Source organism: Xenopus tropicalis, chromosome 1, assembly GCF_000004195.4.
Source record: "Xenopus tropicalis strain Nigerian chromosome 1, UCB_Xtro_10.0, whole genome shotgun sequence".
Taxonomy (NCBI): domain Eukaryota; kingdom Metazoa; phylum Chordata; class Amphibia; order Anura; family Pipidae; genus Xenopus; species Xenopus tropicalis.
Genome location: NC_030677.2, coordinates 17,327,705 through 17,349,288, shown reverse-complemented (window position 1 = coordinate 17,349,288; position 21,584 = coordinate 17,327,705). Strand labels below are relative to the sequence as shown.

The 21,584-nt window shown below is 46.7% G+C and overlaps 1 protein-coding gene across 1 annotated transcript; it reads right to left on the bottom strand.

Annotated features, from left to right (window-relative positions):
- Positions 1-21: 21 nt before the first annotated feature.
- On the bottom strand, positions 22-18,999 carry LOC101733807. The gene is made up of 8 exons (XM_018090901.2): positions 18,368-18,999; positions 11,028-11,342; positions 10,438-10,584; positions 9,126-9,224; positions 4,236-4,340; positions 3,894-3,989; positions 2,559-2,702; positions 22-529 (listed from the first exon to the last, which is right to left on the bottom strand). Coding segments are annotated over exons 1-8 (951 nt in total). The 5' UTR covers positions 18,411-18,999; the 3' UTR covers positions 22-527.
- Between the last annotated feature and the right edge of the window lie 2,585 nt (positions 19,000-21,584).

The window sequence follows — 21,584 nt, the reverse complement described above, 5'->3', positions numbered from 1 at the left end:
TTGTGGGCAAGCGGGGTGGGGGGTAAATTAACCCTTACCATTGCTGGACCAACCTGACAGGCTGCTTTATTGTTGGTAACATACATTATACTATACATTACAAACAGTACATTAACAATGTTTCCCATCTCTGTGATCTGTTAATTACAGTTTCATTCCATTCATAACGGACGTTACTTCATTCTGTTTCTTGTGATTATATCAGTCAGTTGCCTCAGCATTTGTACCTCCCAACACTCGGCTTCTCCGGTGCCAATGGACGGCTCGGGACTGGGGCTGCAGGTTCTTCTGGGCTCCCTCACACAATCATTGGAATTATAATCCTTTTCCATGGCCAGACTGCTCTTAGTACCAGCACTCCAGCCACACACCAGCAGGGGGCACACTCTGCCCAAAAGTACTCACAAAGAGAAAGAATACCCGGTGCCCACAGATTTCACAGTATTTTTTACTTTTCGCTTGGGATTTGAAACCCTGATCTGTTCTTTATTTTGCCCCATCTCTTCTTATGCTGATCTCCATCTTCTTCCTGTATCAGAGAGAGAGATCCATTAACTTCCTCGGAATAATCCCTTTCCCCTGCACTAAACCCATCTCAGCCTTCTGTCGTTTTCCTCGAGAAAGTAAGAAAAATCTTTGAAAATGGATAGAATCAGATTAATTGCTGAGTAAACATTGTATAAGAAGTATTAGTACCGACAGCCTTGCAGTTTCTCATTCGCTAAGAAGCAGCCAAACTTTTTTTACATCTAATGTACTGGCCAGTACTGCCTCATCTGAGAATTCCACACCTTCCCAGCTCTCTCTATATCTATATAAAGGGAAACTACACCCAAATGCTGTTTTTTTTTTTTTTAAAAAGTTGTAATTTTAAGGTATTTCCTAATATGCTTAATTGGTAATTGTTATTGAGTTACATTTACACAGAACTACCGTATTTTTCGGACCATAAGACGCACTTTTTTTCCCCCAGAAGTGGGGGGAAAAAGTCCCTGCATCTTATGGTCCGAATATACTTTAAAAAAATGTTTTTACTTGCCCGTGTGGTCTCCGTGCAGGGCCCTCCTCTATTCACTGGCGCTTAGCTGTGGCGCTGTGCCCATACGCATGCGCGTCATTGTGCATGCGCACAGCGCCACAGCTAAGCGCCAGTGAATAGAGGAGGGCCCTGCACGGAGACCACACGGGCAAGTAAAAACATTTTCTTAAAGTATATCTGTAGGCTATATGCTGGTACAGGTGGGGGGCAATATGTTGGGTGCTGCTGGTACAGGTGGGGGGCAATATGTTGGGTGCTGCTGGTACAGGTGGGGGGCAATATGTTGGGTGCTGCTGGTACAGGTGGGGGGCAATATGTTGGGTGCTGCTGGTACAGGTTCGCTTTTAATGCATATAAAATATTTTAGGACAGTATTTGTTTCAGAATCTTTTTTTCTTCATTTCCCTTCTCTAAAAACTGGTGCGTCTTATGGTCCGAAAAATACGGTAATAACCACAGAAATGTTTTAATGAATGTAATTCCTTAGATTTATATTTTTCATTAGGGAAAAAAAGTTTGGTCTGGCTAGACTTTTTATTATTAGTAGTAGTAGTAATAGTAATAATATAAATAATGAGTACTTTTAAAAACTAAAACAGATGGGTCTCCGTTCCATTTTTTGTAAGGGTTTTTCCTGGTAGCTGCAAGGCCCATATTAGGTCTAATAGCCCAGAAATGGGCCTGTGCCATGTCTTTCCCTAGCAGGCCCGGACTGGCAGTATGTGGAGGCTAGGAAATGCCAGAGGGGCTGTAAGGTGCCACAGACAGTCGCTATTTATTGGGCTGGGGGGCTGTTTGGGCCTCTGGGTACTTGCAATGCCAGGGCCTATTTTGTATCCCAGTCTGGCTCCCACACTACTTCCTGTCATGTGATGCCTGAGGGAGCACACAGACCAGCACAAAATGGTGGCCCAGAGGGGCTGCTGTAAGATGCCATAGACAGTCACTATTTATTGGACTGGTGGGGGGGCTGTTTGGGCCTCGGTGTACTTGGAATGCCAGGGCCTACTTTTAATCCCAGTCCAGACTTGTTCCCAAGTAGGGTTGCCACCCAGCTGGTATTTGAGGGCCAGTGCTGGTATTATACATTTACTGACAATATAAATGCCTGTAGATTTGTAAGGGTGGCAACCCTGTCTATAATCCCTTCCTTCCCAAACTCTTTCCACATTAGATCAGCCCCTTTTATATAGAGGCAGCCTCTGCCCTTCTCATTTTCCCACCCTTTCCATTCCCCTGCCCCAAGTGACACAGCAGCCTGTGGCCTTTATCAGCTATATAAAGTGGATTCCTCCAAAAGATGTGGTTTATATACCCAGTGCCCACAGATGCTACTCCATAAACCAGAATCCAGCAGTAAAACACAAGCCCATTATCACCACATGTAGGTGCCGGCTCTTGTATCTCATTAAACAAACCCTTCCTTCCCTTTGGATGAACTGAAAGATCAGTAACAATGAAAATAAGAATCCAGTTTTGGGGAAAGGGGTAAGTGTTGCTCAGGTCGCACAGTACTTACATGTCAGGTAAAAGCCAAGGATGGTGCAGAGGGAGAACAGCGACACAAGCAGGAGGCTGAAATATCCACGGAACTGAGCGACGAGCGGACTCTGGCTGCTGGTACCAAGCACACTGCAGAAGGGTAACCTAGAACCAGATCCATCTGCACAACAGACATAATAAGTGAGATGGTTATCAATGTCCAACAGCATCTTCATACTTCATAGTATTATATGGGTAAAATCATGTAAAGATGTCTGAGGGGGGCATAAACATGTGTGGGGCCACATCTGGCTCACAGAGCTTACATACCACAGAGCAGGCAGGATTCTCATTGGAGGAGCTCTTTCAATAAGTTGGAAGCTGATCTTGGAGAGCTGGGCAAAATGTATTGGGGACTATTGATTTAAGAACCTAGTCCTGACTATTTGGCACTACAGCTCCAAGCATGCTTTAGCCAAGGTTAATACTGTGTGTTAGATAATGCTGGGAGTTCTAGTCTAGTCCCCAGATGGTCCAACTACAAGAGCTTATTAAAACTTTTCTGATCAAACTGGGAGCCTATGTCCCATATATGCGACTAGTTCAACTTCCCCAGTAGCAGAATTTTTCTGATTTAGCCAGTAATGAAAATATAGTTGTTCCAGGGTCATATTTGTCTACTGGTGGGCTTGCCAGCCAATCACACTGCACGAGCCACCCTGATCTATAATAGCGGGAGGAATTGGCCAATATGCATTCCCCACCATGTTCCCCAGGTATGTTATATGGGACTACGTGACTTGTTTTCAATATAAATGGGCTCATCTAAAGCAGGAGCCATACTGGAGCCAAGGGGGCATTTAATAGTAAATTGTAATGATGGGCAAGCTCAGGTATGTCATTTCATTTTCCTTTTATTATTCCAAAATATAATCATCTGTAAGTGGAATCACCCACTCTAGAAAACTCCATCTTCTCTAGGTACAGTATATGTGTGTGGCAGACAGGGACAGATTGGGGTATTATGGCCCCAACAAGGCATCAGTAGCCTTTAAATGAAGAGAAATGATAACCTTACTACCAAAGAAAAGTGAAAAGTAAAAGTATTTGGGTTTGGAGAATTTTATTGAGAATTCTTCATCCCTCTGTTTTTTTACACAGTGTGTGATTCAGCTGCACCTATAACTGCAGTGTAAAAGGTATTATGTCTCCCCCTGCTGGACAGATATGAGACCTATATTTTCCTGGCTTCGCCCAGAAGGGGTTGTTTCCCCAGTGCTACTTTAGTCATTAACTGCTCGGCTCAGATCCATCATTAACCTTGCCCAAGCTTTTGCTACTGTGTGATAGACATGAATAACCCCTGGCTTACATGGAGTTGTGCACCACTTCACCACAGGAGATGCATTCAAACCGATCAGGATTAAGGCGATGACACTAAGACACCAAGTCATGGTCGCCCCTTTCCCTACGAGAGACACAAGAGAAAACACATCTCTGTCAGGATATTCTGGCACCAAACACACACATAAATGGGATGGAGGGACAAAGTGTTTTCTGTCAGTTAATTATATTTATACCCACCCCCCCCCCCCCATCCCAGAAACTTACCCCTGCATGCTATAGGTAGGCTAGTATTAAAAAAAATAAAATGCGGATTAAGGGAGGTAGAGATACTTTTGAAGTGAGATTATTGTTGGCTACAGTTTCTTACCGTTATCATAGAAAAGCCAGAAGACTGCGCTAAATACAACGCAGGAGAGGGACAAAGAGCCGCTGATTTCCATTAACTCATTGCAGCACGTTGGGAGCTGTTCCCCTGTCAGAATGTGACATAACAACAAAAAGGATTTAATATTTAAATATAACATTTAATGTTGTGGTAGCCCCCCTGTCTGTCCAATGTCTCATTCCCAAAACCAAGGGGATTCATATGAAGTGAATATATGAGAAAGGCTTTCGTCCCATAGCTCTGTAGAGGGGCACAAATGGCATTTGGTGCCTATGTAACCTACACAGCTTATCTGTTATGTCTATAAACCTGGGGCCTAAGGCTAATGGCACACAAGGCAGCAGATAAATGCCAAAACATTGCCTGTGCTGCTTCCCAATGACTTTTATAGAACCAACCACACTGCAGGTCAAAGTGGTATTAGGCCAGAAAATGCCCATTTGGTACTGAGAACTGCCAGCAGGTAAGTTGCAGATGACCCTATTGGCAGTATACAAACTGGCAACAATTCCACAGCATTAGACTGAGTCCCTTTCAGCCACCACCACTTATTGTGCCGCAACTTTATTTGAAATAATTTGTATTTTGTATCCTTATTCCAGGCCTTATGGTTACATACATTTACCCCTATATCCTCCATGTTAATTTTATAGTTTCTGTTTATGGTCTACCACAACTGTGTTCAACGTATGTGCTTCTAACATGTATTTACCATCAAGTGGGCTCTTGGGACTTGTCTCCTTGTCTTTTTATCTATGTCTCCTGATAGTAACATAGTAAGTTGGGTTGAAAAAAGACGTACGTCCATTACGTTCAACCATAATGCCTATATATAACCTGTCTAACTGCTAGTTGATCCAGAGGAAGGCAAAAACCCCATCTGAAGCCTCTCTAATTTGCCGCAGAGGGAAAAAATTCCTTCCTGACTCCAAGATGGCAGTCGGACCAGTCCCTGGATCAACTTGTACTAAGCTATTTCCCATAACCCTGTATTCCCTCACTTGTACTAAGAGCTATCTCCCATAACCCTGTATTCCCTCACTTGTACTGAGAGCTATCTCCCCTACCCCTGTATTCCCTCACTTGTACTGAGAGCTATCTCCCCTACCCCTGTATTCCCTCACTTGTACTGAGAGCTATCTCCCCTACCCCTGTATTCCCTCACTTGTACTGAGAGCTATCTCCCCTACCCCTGTATTCCCTCACTTGTACTGAGAGCTATCTCCCCTACCCCTGTATTCCCTCACTTGTACTGAGAGCTATCTCCCATACCCCTGTATTCCCTCACTTGTACTGAGAGCTATCTCCCATACCCCTGTATTCCCTCACTTGTACTGAGAGCTATCTCCCATACCCCTGTATTCCCTCACTTGTACTGAGAGCTATCCCCCCTACCCCTGTATTCCCTCACTTGTACTGAGAGCTATCTCCCCTACCCCTGTATTCCCTCACTTGTACTGAGAGCTATCTCCCCTACCCCTGTATTCCCTCACTTGTACTGAGAGCTATCTCCCCTACCCCTGTATTCCCTCACTTGTACTGAGAGCTATCCCCCCTACCCCTGTATTCCCTCACTTGTACTGAGAGCCATCCCCCCTACCCCTGTATTCCCTCACTTGTACTGAGAGCTATCCCCCCTACCCCTGTATTCCCTCACTTGTACTGAGAGCCATCCCCCCTACCCCTGTATTCCCTCACTTGTACTGAGAGCTATCCCCCATACCCCTGTATTCCCTCACTTGTACTGAGAGCTATCTCCCCTACCCCTGTATTCCCTCACTTGTACTGAGAGCTATCTCCCCTACCCCTGTATTCCCTCACTTGTACTGAGAGCTATCCCCCCTACCCCTGTATTCCCTCACTTGTACTGAGAGCCATCTCCCCTACCCCTGTATTCCCTCACTTGTACTGAGAGCTATCCCCCCTACCCCTGTATTCCCTCACTTGTACTGAGAGCTATCTCCCCTACCCCTGTATTCCCTCACTTGTACTGAGAGCTATCTCCCCTACCCCTGTATTCCCTCACTTGTACTGAGAGCTATCCCCCCTACCCCTGTATTCCCTCACTTGTACTGAGAGCCATCTCCCCTACCCCTGTATTCCCTCACTTGTACTGAGAGCTATCCCCCATACCCCTGTATTCCCTCACTTGTACTGAGAGCTATCTCCCCTACCCCTGTATTCCCTCACTTGTACTGAGAGCTATCTCCCATAACCCTGTATTCCCTCACTTGTACTGAGAGCTATCTCCCCTACCCCTGTATTCCCTCACTTGTACTGAGAGCTATCTCCCCTACCCCTGTATTCCCTCACTTGTACTGAGAGCTATCTCCCCTACCCCTGTATTCCCTCACTTGTACTGAGAGCTATCCCCCCTACCCCTGTATTCCCTCACTTGTACTGAGAGCTATCTCCCCTACCCCTGTATTCCCTCACTTGTACTGAGAGCTATCTCCCCTACCCCTGTATTCCCTCACTTGTACTGAGAGCTATCTCCCCTACCCCTGTATTCCCTCACTTGTACTGAGAGCTATCCCCCCTACCCCTGTATTCCCTCACTTGTACTGAGAGCTATCTCCCCTACCCCTGTATTCCCTCACTTGTACTGAGAGCTATCTCCCCTACCCCTGTATTCCCTCACTTGTACTGAGAGCTATCTCCCCTACCCCTGTATTCCCTCACTTGTACTGAGAGCTATCTCCCCTACCCCTGTATTCCCTCACTTGTACTGAGAGCTATCTCCCCTACCCCTGTATTCCCTCACTTGTACTGAGAGCTATCCCCCCTACCCCTGTATTCCCTCACTTGTACTGAGAGCTATCCCCCCTACCCCTGTATTCCCTCACTTGTACTGAGAGCTATCTCCCCTACCCCTGTATTCCCTCACTTGTACTGAGAGCTATCTCCCATAACCCTGTATTCCCTCACTTGTACTGAGAGCTATCTCCCCTACCCCTGTATTCCCTCACTTGTACTGAGAGCTATCTCCCATAACCCTGTATTCCCTCACTTGTACTGAGAGCTATCCCCCTACCCCTGTATTCCCTCACTTGTACTGAGAGCTATCCCCCCCTACCCCTGTATTCCCTCACTTGTACTGAGAGCTATCTCCCATAACCCTGTATTCCCTCACTTGTACTGAGAGCTATCTCCCCTACCCCTGTATTCCCTCACTTGTACTGAGAGCTATCTCCCCTACCCCTGTATTCCCTCACTTGTACTGAGAGCTATCCCCCCTACCCCTGTATTCCCTCACTTGTACTGAGAGCTATCTCCCCTACCCCTGTATTCCCTCACTTGTACTGAGAGCTATCTCCCATAACCCTGTATTCCCTCACTTGTACTGAGAGCTATCTCCCCTACCCCTGTATTCCCTCACTTGTACTGAGAGCTATCCCCCCTACCCCTGTATTCCCTCACTTGTACTGAGAGCTATCTCCCCTACCCCTGTATTCCCTCACTTGTACTGAGAGCTATCCCCCCTACCCCTGTATTCCCTCACTTGTACTGAGAGCTATCTCCCCATAACCCTGTATTCCCTCACTTGTACTGAGAGCTATCCCCCCTACCCCTGTATTCCCTCACTTGTACTGAGAGCTATCCCCCCTACCCCTGTATTCCCTCACTTGTACTGAGAGCTATCTCCCCTACCCCTGTATTCCCTCACTTGTACTGAGAGCTATCCCCCCTACCCCTGTATTCCCTCACTTGTACTGAGAGCTATCTCCCATACCCCTGTATTCCCTCACTTGTACTGAGAGCTATCTCCCATACCCCTGTATTCCCTCACTTGTACTGAGAGCTATCTCCCCTACCCCTGTATTCCCTCACTTGTACTGAGAGCTATCTCCCATACCCCTGTATTCCCTCACTTGTACTGAGAGCTATCTCCCCTACCCCTGTATTCCCTCACTTGTACTGAGAGCTATCTCCCCTACCCCTGTATTCCCTCACTTGTACTGAGAGCTATCCCCCCTACCCCTGTATTCCCTCACTTGTACTGAGAGCTATCTCCCCTACCCCTGTATTCCCTCACTTGTACTGAGAGCTATCCCCCCCTACCCCTGTATTCCCTCACTTGTACTGAGAGCTATCTCCCATAACCCTGTATTCCCTCACTTGTACTGAGAGCTATCTCCCCTACCCCTGTATTCCCTCACTTGTACTGAGAGCTATCTCCCATACCCCTGTATTCCCTCACTTGTACTGAGAGCTATCTCCCCTACCCCTGTATTCCCTCACTTGTACTGAGAGCTATCTCCCCTACCCCTGTATTCCCTCACTTGTACTGAGAGCTATCTCCCCTACCCCTGTATTCCCTCACTTGTACTGAGAGCTATCCCCCCCTACCCCTGTATTCCCTCACTTGTACTGAGAGCTATCTCCCATAACCCTGTATTCCCTCACTTGTACTGAGAGCTATCTCCCCTACCCCTGTATTCCCTCACTTGTACTGAGAGCTATCTCCCATACCCCTGTATTCCCTCACTTGTACTGAGAGCTATCTCCCCTACCCCTGTATTCCCTCACTTGTACTGAGAGCTATCTCCCCTACCCCTGTATTCCCTCACTTGTACTGAGAGCTATCTCCCCTACCCCTGTATTCCCTCACTTGCTAAAAAGCCACCCAACCCCTTAATATCATTGTAACAATTGTGATAAAAAATTGTTGTTATTAAAAAAAAATGAAATAAAAAGGCAGAATTTAGGGCCAGTTACTGACAAATTTGTAAATGACGGTTTCCTTCTATATATAGTATAAGGGGCAATGCAATCATCATAAATGATCTGTTTTCCCTATAAGATGTAACATATAGAAAGGCAGGATGGTGTGGGAATGGAGAGCAGGGGTATGGGTGTGACTGTACTTACCCCTCGGGAGGCATCGGATGAAGGTGCAGATGAGAATAAGCAGCGGATGTAGGAGCGACACGCAGCACAGCCAGACACACACCTGCCCCATCACTTGCACTGGGCAATGGGAAGTAAACAGGTCATACTTAGACTCATTCACTATATGGCTGTGTTTGTACTTGGCCTAAAACTTGGGCAGAAGAGTATATAATGCTGCCCACCCTACACTCAGCCCTATCATTCATGGGTGGACTTCCTCACAGATCCCAATACCCAACTACAAAGACTAGTTGCATTCTAGTTACCGGTAGTAGGTCAGGCAGTATTGAGGCAGCTTTACATATCATGGCCCCATAGTAGCTGTCTCCCTCTGTGTTTGTGTTACAAGAGTTCTGTGAATCTCAGCCACAACCAGCAGTGCAGGTGTAGTGAGTATCTGCAAGTATCACAGGGGATTCACTAGGTGCTCCCCATTCCCCCCTGTTTCACTTTCTGTTTATGAACCAATAATTCAAAAGGGGGAGATTCCTCACTGAGTCATCATGGGATGTACCTAGATTCCCAGGGTCCCCTCCAAGGAGCATGTAGTGCTGAGTATTCACATTCTTTCTTGCTCTGCTTATATTATAGGTTCATGTAATAAATACTCTAGTACCTGCCACTAGTAACACGCAGAACATTGATCCTCTTTATCAGTGTAGCAGGCAATGACAAAAGGCTAAAACTGCTAAAACTAAAGGGTAAAACTGCTAAAACTAAAGGGTAAAACTGCCTTTATCCTTCTAGAAATAAAGGGTACCGCAGCCAGTTCAGACCATTAGAACCAGGCCCAGACTGGGATACAAAATAGGCCCTGGCATTTCCAGTACACAGAGGCCCAAACAGCCCCCCAGCAGCCCAATAAATAGTGTCTGTCTATGGCATCTTACAGCAGCCCCTCTGGCATTCCCAGTACCCAGAGGCACAAACAGCCCCCCCAGCCCAATAAATAGTGAGTGTCTGTGGCACCTTACAGCCCCCCTGGCATTCCCAGTACCCAGAGGCACAAACAGCCCCCCCCCAGCCCAATAAATAGTGACTGTCTGTGGCACCTTACAGCAGCCCCTCTGGCATTCCCAGTACCCAAAGGCCCAAACAGCCCCCCAGCAGCCCAATAAATAGTGAGTGACTATGGCATCTTACAGCAGCCCCTCTGGCATTTCCAGTACCCACAGATTGCCAGTCTGGGCCTTATTAGAACCATCCCTACCACGGGAAACCAATATAGGAGCCATGTATTCAAATAAAGATGTTCTCATTGGCACTCCTGCCTGACTGGGTCAGAACTTACCAGTAAAATCTGAAAGAAATGTTCTGCTTGTTCTTGTGCTGTTGGTACTGGTATTGGCACTGTTGGTACTAGCACTGTTGGTACTGGTTACAGATCTCTGGTCAGTAGTAGATGTCCCACTTGGCTGCTCAGTCACTGCCTTTCGCTCTATAGTATAATAGGCAAATATTAAGTTACCAAAGCAAAGAGGATCCCTACTCCTACTCCATTTGCCCCTGTACAAATAAACTATTTTACATGTCTCATTAATACATTTTGGGTTCTCTAAATCAGGTCATACTTTAGACTGGTTCGGTTTCTGTTTTATTAACAAGGCACCCTTGCACCTCAGTTACTTCCAGCAAGGAGATTGCAGAGACACCTAAAAACTTTCCTTTTTTGGTGTTACTGTGCCTTTAAGATGCAGGAAAAGATGATGTACCGTGCTAGCCAATCAAAATGTTACAGGGTAACCCCTTCAAAATAAAAAATAACAAGTGGTATAAAGGTGATACCTTTATTGGCTAGGTAAGATAACCATAGCAAGTTTTCAGAACAATTTAGTTCCTTTTTCAAGCTGATAAGATTACCAGCCGGCTGGGATAACTCACCTGTCACAGTTACCTGAAAGTTCATCTGGATTTTATTGTTCTTCCCATTTATAATTTGAAAGACGGTGTAAGAGTAAGCGCCGCTGTCCCCTTCCCCAAGGTTCCTCAGGGAGAAGCTGCCGTTCCCTTGGTGGAACTCAAGACGCTCTTCATACGGACTGGCACATTCAAACCCATGATGGTACGTGCCCAACCACGTTAGGCCTTTGTACAGATCAGCCACCATTTGTTCATTAAAGTCAACTCTTCCTCCCAAGAGAATGGAACCTCCCTTATCAGCCTGTATCTCCTGGGGGTTCAGCTGAGGTCCGGCAGCTGCAAAGATGCAACAGATGTGTAAGTGCAGACTCAGTGATACCCAAGTGGGCTCCTTATTCCTTATTCATTCATAAGAGGATTGTGCCATATTTCATATACAGGAATGTGCCTGTGCCTATACAAACCTACCCAGTGCCGATATCTCCTTGTAATGGTGCCCACCCCCATCCTTCTGCCCAAGCCCACAAGTTGCACTCAGCACTGGGCAGGTTTATACAGGGATAGTGACATATCTGGTAATTAGTAAAACAGTATACAACTCCCTGCCTAGCAGGAGTCCATGATGATGGGAATTACCTGTGCCTCGCAAGGACCAGACATGGAGTAGCTACAGTTTCTGCCCTTATAAGCCAAAAGCTAACATAAAATGCATTACTGTTAAAAAGAAGTGATGAAGGTGCATCATATTCTGGGAGTAGGAATTTCACTGTGTGCCCCAAGGTGTTGGAATGGGCAGGGAGTTGGCAAAGTGAGGTGCGGCATATAGTGTATAGGGCAGGAATGCTCGGTGAGATCAGAGAAAGCTTTTCTGAAGAAATGTGTTGTAAGAGAACAAAGGCAGAGAGGTTGGGTGAACATTGTACGGAATGAAGCCGGGAATCTGATATGATGACAGAGTAAATCTGGTTCTGCCCTGGTGGCATCTTGGGTAATAAACAACTGTATCTGGGAAATTCCTTAGGTGAAGGTGATATAAGGAGGTGAGGAGTGGGGGACGGAATGAAGGGTAACCCCCAGCCAATGGATACGGGGAGATTGGGCGATAGTAGAGTCATTAAGGGCGGAATTTTATAGGGGTTGGATGGGAAAGGAGATTGGGTTTAATTTAAGTGTTGGGATATCCGAGTAGACATTTACACACAATTATGGAACCCAACCCACACAGCAGCCTTTATTTGCAGGCAAAGAGACTGATATATTCAACGATATAAAAGAATGTAATACATAGCAATGCCTTATCCATTCTCATGTTTAAATATATCATTTTAAACCTAGCTACATATTGTTTAAAGGGGAACTTCATTAAAAGGTACCACAACAGGGTATCTCTCATTAAGGTACACTAGTTTGCAGTGCCTAAAAGTGTAAATATGTGAAAGTACCCCCTTATAAATAAGCTATATGTATACTTAAGGGGGAATTTTATACACATTTAAAAAGGGATATTTAAGAGATACACTACTCTAAAACATTGCTTAGGATGAATTGTGTTCTACATAGTGACCAATTAGGTGTAACAGTCTATATTAGGGTGAAGACACACGGAGCTACTAGTAGCAGCTACTTGTCATGGCTACTAAATGCTGATCATTTACTGATAATTGTATGTGTGTTTTAGCAGAGGCAATTCTCAGTATTGTCTATGGCAGGGGATTTTCTGGCATTTCTTCACCCTTGTACTTACTAACCCATGTTACATTTACATTGTTCTCAATGTTGCAATTCCCTAGAGTTCTCCTGTGCTCCCCTATACACAACACACTGACACCCTGGCTATTACAGGTGCAAAGGAATGGGGGTTTGGTATTATAACTTTTAGAATTTGCCAACTCATAATGACAACACTGAGATGTGGGAAAGTACCCACCGGAGAGTCTCAGCTTTTTCTAAATCAGCTCTTATTGGGGGATTTCTCAGCGTTTCTCAGGGTCAGAGACTGTCATTCAGTAAAATTCACCAAAAATAATTTACCATTGTCTGTCACGGCAGAGAGGACGTTTGTTTGTGACGAGCGAACCGGTCCTGTTTCACTTCGCTGAAAAATTCGCCAAATGCTGGATGCAACTTTAACTTGTTTAAAACGACTGGGACGTATTTGACATAGCTGCAATATTTTTTTAACGTGACCAAAGTGTTTTCTACAACGGCAAATTTGTTGAATTTCACAGCTGTTTCGCGCCAATAGCAAAATGCAGAATTTGGCAGGGAATCCATGCTTGGAGAAAGAATTCACTCATCACTCGTTTCTACTGTTACTTTTTTACTTACTGTATATACTCGAGTATAAGCCTAGTTTTTCAGCACCCAAAATGTGCTGAAAAAGTCACCCTCGGCTTATACTCGAGTCGGGTGCCATGGGTCCCTCCAGACTAGCACCCTCTCTCCTTTGTGTGCAAATTAGGCCCCCCGCAACCAGACCCTCCAGTGCCCTGGCCTAGGCTCCCACTAGCAATACTTATTTCCCCTTACATCCCTCCGGGACTGGGTCTGCTGCCAGTTTGCCAATGTGCAATGAGCGTGGGGTAGTACTCATATTGTTTTTGTTGACCCTCTTCTCCGCTTACAGAGCTAGTTTACTGTTTTTCTTTGAAATAAATATTGAATAACATATACCCCACTGATGCCTCAATTAATGTAATTTTATTGGTATTTATTTTGATTATTAAAACTTAGCAGTAGCTGCTGCATTTCCCACCCTAGGCTTATACTCGAGTCAATAAGTTTTTCCAGTTTTGTTAGGTAAAATTAGGTACCTCGGCTTATATTCCGATCGGCTTATACTCGAGTATATACGGTAATAACCCCTCTCTCAATCTTTCCTACCCCCTTCCCCGTTTATTCAATCCGTTTCTATTGTGCCCCTTTGTTAAAGTTGTTGCATTAGGCAAATCTCATTACAAACCCCATCACATGAGACTAGTGACGGGTGAAATGTTTTGGCAGGCATGGATTCGTGGCGAATTTCCATGGTTCGCTATTGGCGGATTGTTTTGCGAAACGGATAAAAAAATTTACTGCGCGTCCAAAAATTGTCGCAGGCGTCAAAAGAATAGTCGCACATCAAAATAAATAGTCGCGCATCAAAAAAAAATAGTCGCGGGCATCAAAAGAATAGTTGTGCATCAAAATAAATAGTCGTGGGCGTCAAAGAATAGTCGCGCATCAAAATAAATAGTAACGCGTCAAAAAAATAGTCACGGACGTCAAATGAATAGTCGCGCATCAAAATAAATAGTCACGCATCAAAAAAAATAGTTGCGGATGTCAAAAGAATAGTCGCGCATCAAAATAATTAGTCGCAGGCGTCAAAAGAATAGTCGCGCATCAAAAGAAATAGTCACGTGTGACAGAAGAATAGTCGCGCATCAAAAGAAATAGTCACGTGTGACAGAAGAATAGTTGCGCATCAAAAGAAATAATCACGGCGTCAAAATAAATATTCGCGCATCAAAAAAAATATTCACGGACATCAAAAGAATAGTCGCGCATCAAAATAAATAGTTGCAGCGTCAAAATAAATAGTTGTGCGTCAAAAGAATAGTCATGGGCGACAAATTTTTTTTACGCACAACATTTTTGCTGTTTTGCGAATTTATCGTCGTCTTGTGAATCTTTTGCCGTTTGATTTGCGAATTTTCCAACGGAGCGAAACGGGACAGATTCGCTCATCGCTACATAAGACAGTTTCGTACATGCAGACATTGACTTTTAGCCGGCAGTCCTAAATATTTCCTGGATGAAAGCTTTTACTATGTAAAAGGTTGATCTTATCTTTATCTATTTACAGTTTGCTCAGGAGCAGCAACCCATAGCAACCAATCAGCAGGTAGTATTTACTGGTCACCTGTTTAAAAGCAAACACCTTAATGGTTGCTATGGGTTACTGCTCCTGGGCAAACTTAGTGCCTTTTATTACATATGGGGGAATCTGTATTCAAGGATTTGTCACCAGTATGAGTACAGGTATGGGACCAGTTACCAGAATGTTCAGGACATGGGGTTTTCCACAGAAGGGGTTTTTCCCTAATTTGGATCTCCATACCTTAAGACTAAAAAATGTAAACATTAAATAAACCCAACAGTGTTGTTTTGCCACCAATAAGGATGTATGCAGCTTAGCTAGGATCAAGTACAAACTACTCTTTTATTACTATAGGAAAAAGGACATTATTAAAGAAAATAGAATTACTTGCCATAAAGCAAAGGCGAATTAGAGAAAATCACACGAGCACTTGAACATATTTCCTACACAAGCACAATACCTGCCGGTAACGTTTTTGGAAGTAAATTACCTTTTACCAAAACTGCATTATTTATTTTATTTCATGTTACTCGTTGTTTTCAGGAACAAATAAAACACTTTGTATATTAATAACAGTCTCTCTTTAAAAAGCTGTAGCAGAGCTGGTTGATAAGAAATATTCACGTTCGGTGCCAACCAAACCCTTCTGGAAAGTCCCGGGCGCGAGGCACCATTATTACCAATAGCTGCAGGGAAAGCAGTCAGCAAATACAGCAAAGAGTAGCTGTTCCAATGAGCTTCCTGCAGCAGCTTCTGGGCTCATCAAAGCCAGAATACAGAATAAAAACCAGTATTTTACAACACTGAATCCCCTTATAAATGTACAGCAAATACAAATGTTATCTTCATACAACACTATTTAGCAGACATGGCACAGAGAAAGGAGAGAGCTGATAGTATTGGCTGTGGGGATGGTGTTGCCCAGATAGTACAGGTATGGGATCCATTATCCGGAAACCCATTATCCGGAAAGCTCAGAATCTCCCATAGACTCCATTTTGAACAAATAATTCACATTTTTAAAAATTTATTTTTTCTCTATAATAATATTGGTTAAATGATTCCCTTTTCTCTGTAATAATAAAACAGTACCTGTACTTGATCCCAACTAAGATATAATTACCCCTTATTGGGGCAGAACAGCTCTATTGGGTTTATTTAATGGTTAAATGATTCCCTTTTCTCTGTAATAATAAAACAGTACCTGTACTTGATCCCAACTAAGATATAATTACCCCTTATTGGGGCAGAACAGCCCTATTGGGTTTATTTAATGGTTAAATGATTCCCTTTTCTCTGTAATAATAAAACAGTACCTGTACTTGATCCCAACTAAGATATAATTACCCCTTATTGGGGCAGAACAGCTCTATTGGGTTTATTTAATGGTTAAATGATTCCCTTTTCTCTGTAATAATAAAACAGTACCTGTACTTGATCCCAACTAAGATATAATTACCCCTTATTGGGGCAGAACAGCCCTATTGGGTTTATTTAATGGTTAAATGATTCCCTTTTCTCTGTAATAATAAAACAGTACCTGTACTTGATCCCAACTAAGATATAATTACCCCTTATTGGGGGCAGAACAGCCCTATTGGGTTTATTTAATGGTTAAATGATTCCCTTTTCTCTGTAATAATAAAACAGTACCTGTACTTGATCCCAACTAAGATATAATTACCCCTTATTGGGGGCAGAACAGCCCTATTGGGTTTATTTAATGGTTAAATGATTCCCTTTTCTCTGTAATAATAAAACAGTACCTGTACTTGATCCCAACTAAGATATAATTACCCCATTTGTATTCAACTAAAGGATCCCACACATTACACAAAGAAGACAACACAATAAATATTAAGAGAACCCTATAACACATTTGTGCAGTGAGGGGGGAACAGGCATAAAAGTCATTCATTTTTCTGATGTTCCACAAACAACTAAATGAGAGTTTGGAATATAAACGGATGATTACGGAACAAAGAATAAACAATATAAAATGACCTTGAGAAAATCACCTCTCCACCTTAGCCTGACACTTTCTTCTACACCATCTGTCTATGGTATTTATTCTATAGTGCTTCCTGCACAGCAGTCAGGGACATCTTTAGTGGCAGTCTCATCACTGTCCAACCTATTGCCTCTCAGCCTTTGTATGTCAATGGGTGCTGGAAGTTATCCTTTATAAACAACTGAAGGGCAGCAGGTTGGGCAACAATGACATAAAATTCTATTGTTATCTCCTTCAACAACTGTCTCTATTTTGCTCTTCTGCATCCATCTTTCCCTACAGTCTCAATATTGTCCTATTGTCTCCATCTTGTCATACTGTCACCATCTTCCCCTACTGTCTCCATCTTGCCCTACTGTCACCATCTTCCCCTACTGTCTTCATCTTGTCATACTGTCACCATCTTCCCCTACTGTCTCCATCTTGTCATACTGTCACCATCTTCCCCTACTGTCTCCATCTTGCCCTACTGCCTCCATCTTGCCCTACTGTCTCCATCTTGTCATACTGTCACCATCTTCCCCTACTGTCTCCATCTTGCCCTACTGTCTCCATCTTGCCCTACTGTCTATGTATTGCCCTGTTGTCGCCATCTTGACCTTCAGTATCTATCTTGTGATTCTGTCTTCATCTTGCCCCTACTCTGTCTATCTTGCTCCTATTGTCTCCATCTTGTCCTACTGTCTCCATATTGTCCATCTGTCTCCATCTTGCCCTACTGTCTACATATTGTGCAACTGTCTCCATCTTGTCTTACTGTTTCCATCTTGCCCTACTGTCTCCATCTTTCTCTACTGCCTCCATCTTGCCCTACTGTCTCCATCTTTCTCTACTGCCTCCATCTTGCCCTACTGTCTCCATCTTATGCTTCTGTTTCCATCTTGTCCTACTGTGTCCATCTTGCCTTACTCTCCATCTTATGGTTCTGTTTCCATCTTGTCCTCATGTCTCCATCTTGTCCTACTGTCTCCATCTTGCCATACTGTCTCCATCTTGTCCTACTGTCTCCATCTTGTCCTACTGTCTCCATCTTGCCCTACTGTCTCCATCTTACCCTACTGTCTCCATCTTACCCTACTGTCTTCATCTTGTACAAGTAATAGCAATACAGGCTATTTACATATATACTGTACAGCACATTATATACAGTGAGAGACAGTGGGTACTGGCACCCCAAGCACATTATATACAGTGAGAGACAGTGGGTACTGGCACCCCAAGCACATTATATACAGTGAGAGACAGTGGGTACTGGCACCCCAAGCACATTATATATAGTGAGAGGAGCTGCTCTTCACAACAGCAGCCTACACACAGAGTAAAACACAGTCCTGTGGCAGTGAAAGCTTCGCCCTAATGACATATTCCCAAGTAGCAGCACTTTCCTTGTCAGTTTGGCTGTTTGCAGTCTGATAAAAGCAGAAGGACAAGGAGACTGTTCCACAAAGAGACCCACGCGGATCCCACACCCCATTGCCCAGCCCTTACCATAGAGCACGGAGCAGAGGAGCAGCAGGATGGCACAGCTCATCTTCCAGCAGCATCAGGTCCGGGAGTAACTCAGAGGAGCGTCTTGTCTGCAGCCAGCAGCAGCTCCAAAAGACTGAGATAGAACATTCTCACTACTTTTATCACTTGGCAGCATCACATGATTTCTTTTTCATTCCTGACTGTCAGTAGCTGTAGAAACAGGGAAATTCCTTTATGCACTTGATTCACACTGGGCAGCTGTCAGTTACCTGAGCTTAGGGACTGACTCGCAATATACTGAATATATGTTATAAAATCCATGATGGGCAGCACAGTGGTTCCGTGGGAAGCCTTTATGCACTGGGATCCTGGGTTTGATTCCAGCCAGGCCCTGTGTGTATCCACCCCCGGGTCTCCAGTTTCCTCCCACATTTCAAAATCAAACTGGCTCCTGATAAACCGACCTGTTTGTGACTGTGATATGGACCTGTAGGGCTCTGTAACTAAATATAAGGCACCCTATGGGCATCACAGCTGTATGTCTTATAAGCAATGATGGGCAGTCTGTTCTGCCCAAGGGACATGCAACTGCATCACATTTTTCTCTGATGCCCACAGGATGGCAATTGTGAGCACATTGGTTGGATTTCCTACCAAAGGGGCAGGGGCCCAGGGCTTGGTCAGTGCAGGGGCCCAGGGCTAGAGTCAGTGCAGGGGCCCAGGGCTAGAGTCAGTGCAGGGGCCCAGGGCTTAGTCAGTGCAGGGGCCCAGGGCTAGAGTCAGTGCAGGGGCCCAGGGCTAGAGTCAGTGCAGGGGCCCAGGGCTAGAGTCAGTGCAGGGGCCCAGGGCTAGAGTCAGTGCAGGGGCCCAGGGCTAGAGTCAGTGCAGGGGCCCAGGGCTAGAGTCAGTGCAGGGGCCCAGGGCTAGAGTCAGTGCAGGGGCCCAGGGCTAGAGTCAGTGCAGGGGCCCAGGGCTTAGTCAGTGCAGGGGCCCAGGGCTTAGTCAGTGCAGGGGCCCAGGGCTTAGTCAGTGCAGGGGCCCAGGGCTAGAGTCAGTGCAGGGGCCCAGGGCTTGGTCAGTGCAGGGGCCCAGGGCTTAGTCAGTGCAGGGGCCCAGGGCTAGAGTCAGTGCAGGGGCCCAGGGCTAGAGTCAGTGCAGGGGCCCAGGGCTAGAGTCAGTGCAGGGGCCCAGGGCTAGAGTCAGTGCAGGGGCCCAGGGCTAGAGTCAGTGCAGGGGCCCAGGGCTAGAGTCAGTGCAGGGGCCCAGGGCTTAGTCAGTGCAGGGGCCCAGGGCTTAGTCAGTGCAGGGGCCCAGGGCTAGAGTTAGTGCAGGGGCCCAGGGCTTGGTCAGTGCAGGGGCCCAGGGCTTAGTCAGTGCAGGGGCCCAGGGCTAGAGTCAGTGCAGGGGCCCAGGGCTAGAGTCAGTGCAGGGGCCCAGGGCTAGAGTCAGTGCAGGGGCCCAGGGCTAGAGTCAGTGCAGGGGCCCAGGGCTAAAGTCAGTGCAGGGGCCCAGGGCTAGAGTCAGTGCAGGGGCCCAGGGCTAGAGTCAGTGCAGGGGCCCAGGGCTAGAGTCAGTGCAGGGGCCCAGGGCTAGAGTCAGTGCAGGGGCCCAGGGCTTAGTCAGTGCAGGGGCCCAGGGCTTAGTCAGTGCAGGGGCCCAGGGCTAGAGTCAGTGCAGGGGCCCAGGGCTTGGTCAGTGCAGGGGCCCAGGGCTTAGTCAGTGCAGGGGCCCAGGGCTAGAGTCAGTGCAGGGGCCCAGGGCTAGAGTCAGTGCAGGGGCCCAGGGCTAGAGTCAGTGCAGGGGCCCAGGGCTAGAGTCAGTGCAGGGGCCCAGGGCTAGAGTCAGTGCAGGGGCCCAGGGCTTGGTCAGTGCAGGGGCCCAGGGCTAGAGTCAGTGCAGGGGCCCAGGGCTAGACTCAGTGCAGGGGCCCAGGGCTAGAGTCAGTGCAGGGGCCCAGGGCTAGAGTCAGTGCAGGGGCCAAGGGCTTGGTCAGTGCAGGGGCCCAGGGCTTAGTCAGTGCAGGGGCCCAGGGCTTAGTCAGTGCAGGGGCCAAGGGCTTGGTCAGTGCAGGGGCCCAGGGCTAGAGTCAGTGCAGGGGCCCAGGGCTAGAGTCAGTGCAGGGGCCCAGGGCTAGAGTCAGTGCAGGGGCCCAGGGCTTGGTCAGTGCAGGGGCCAAGGGCTTGGTCAGTGCAGGGGCCCAGGGCTAGAGTCAGTGCAGGGGCCCAGGGCTAGAGTCAGTGCAGGGGCCCAGGGCTAGAGTCAGTGCAGGGGCCCAGGGCTAGAGTCAGTGCAGGGGCCCAGGGCTAGAGTCAGTGCAGGGGCCCAGGGCTAGAGTCAGTGCAGGGGCCCAGGGCTTAGTCAGTGCAGGGGCCCAGGGCTAGAGTCAGTGCAGGGGCCCAGGGCTAGAGTCAGTGCAGGGGCCCAGGGCTAGAGTCAGTGCAGGGGCCCAGGGCTTAGTCAGTGCAGGGGCCAAGGGCTTGGTCAGTGCAGGGGCCCAGGGCTAGAGTTAGTGCAGGGGCCCAGGGCTAGAGTCAGTGCAGGGGCCCAGGGCTAGAGTCAGTGCAGGGGCCAAGGGCTTGGTCAGTGCAGGGGCCCAGGGCTAGGGTCAGTGCAGGGGCCCAGGGCTAGAGTCAGTGCAGGGGCCCAGGGCTAGGGTCAGTGCAGGGGCCCAGGGCTAGAGTCAGTGCAGGGGCCCAGGGCTAGGGTCAGTGCAGGGGCCCAGGGCTAGAGTCAGTGCAGGGGCCCAGGGCTAGAGTCAGTGCAGGGGCCCAGGGCTAGAGTCAGTGCAGGGGCCCAGGGCTAGAGTCAGTGCAGGGGCCCAGGGCTAGAGTCAGTGCAGGGGCCCAGGGCTAGAGTCAGTGCAGGGGCCCAGGGCTAGAGTCAGTGCAGGGGCCCAGGGCTAGAGTCAGTGCAGGGGCCCCTTGTAATGCAGGACTTAATTGTTGCACTGTTGGTGTATATTTATATGTGCAATGGTTGAGCCTAATTGGTTAGTTATATTTATGTTTTGCTGAGCAATAGCATGAGTTCCTGTGTGGTGACGTAATGGAATCCCCCTCTCACCCATCAATGGAACAGAAATATTCTGGGAATCTCTGACACAGCACATGAGTGTTACTCATTCACATTTTACACATTGCCTTTCACTTTCACACTTACTGTGCAAGAGACATGACAAAAAGAAATTTACACACAAAGCCAACACTTTTTGCCCATACACTGCAGCCTGTACTGA

Excerpts from the sequence above, each read along its gene's own strand:
- LOC101733807 (XM_018090901.2), bottom strand. The coding sequence starts at position 18,410 with ATGAGCTGTGCCATCCTGCTGCTCCTCTGCTCCGTGCTCTATG. Across the intron at positions 3,990-4,235 it reads CTGGCTTTTCTATGATAACG|GGAAAGGGGCGACCATGACT; the intron begins GTAAGAAACTGT and ends TGTCTCTCGTAG. Across the intron at positions 2,703-3,893 it reads GAAGTGGTGCACAACTCCAT|ATGGATCTGGTTCTAGGTTA; the intron begins GTAAGCCAGGGG and ends TCTGTTGTGCAG.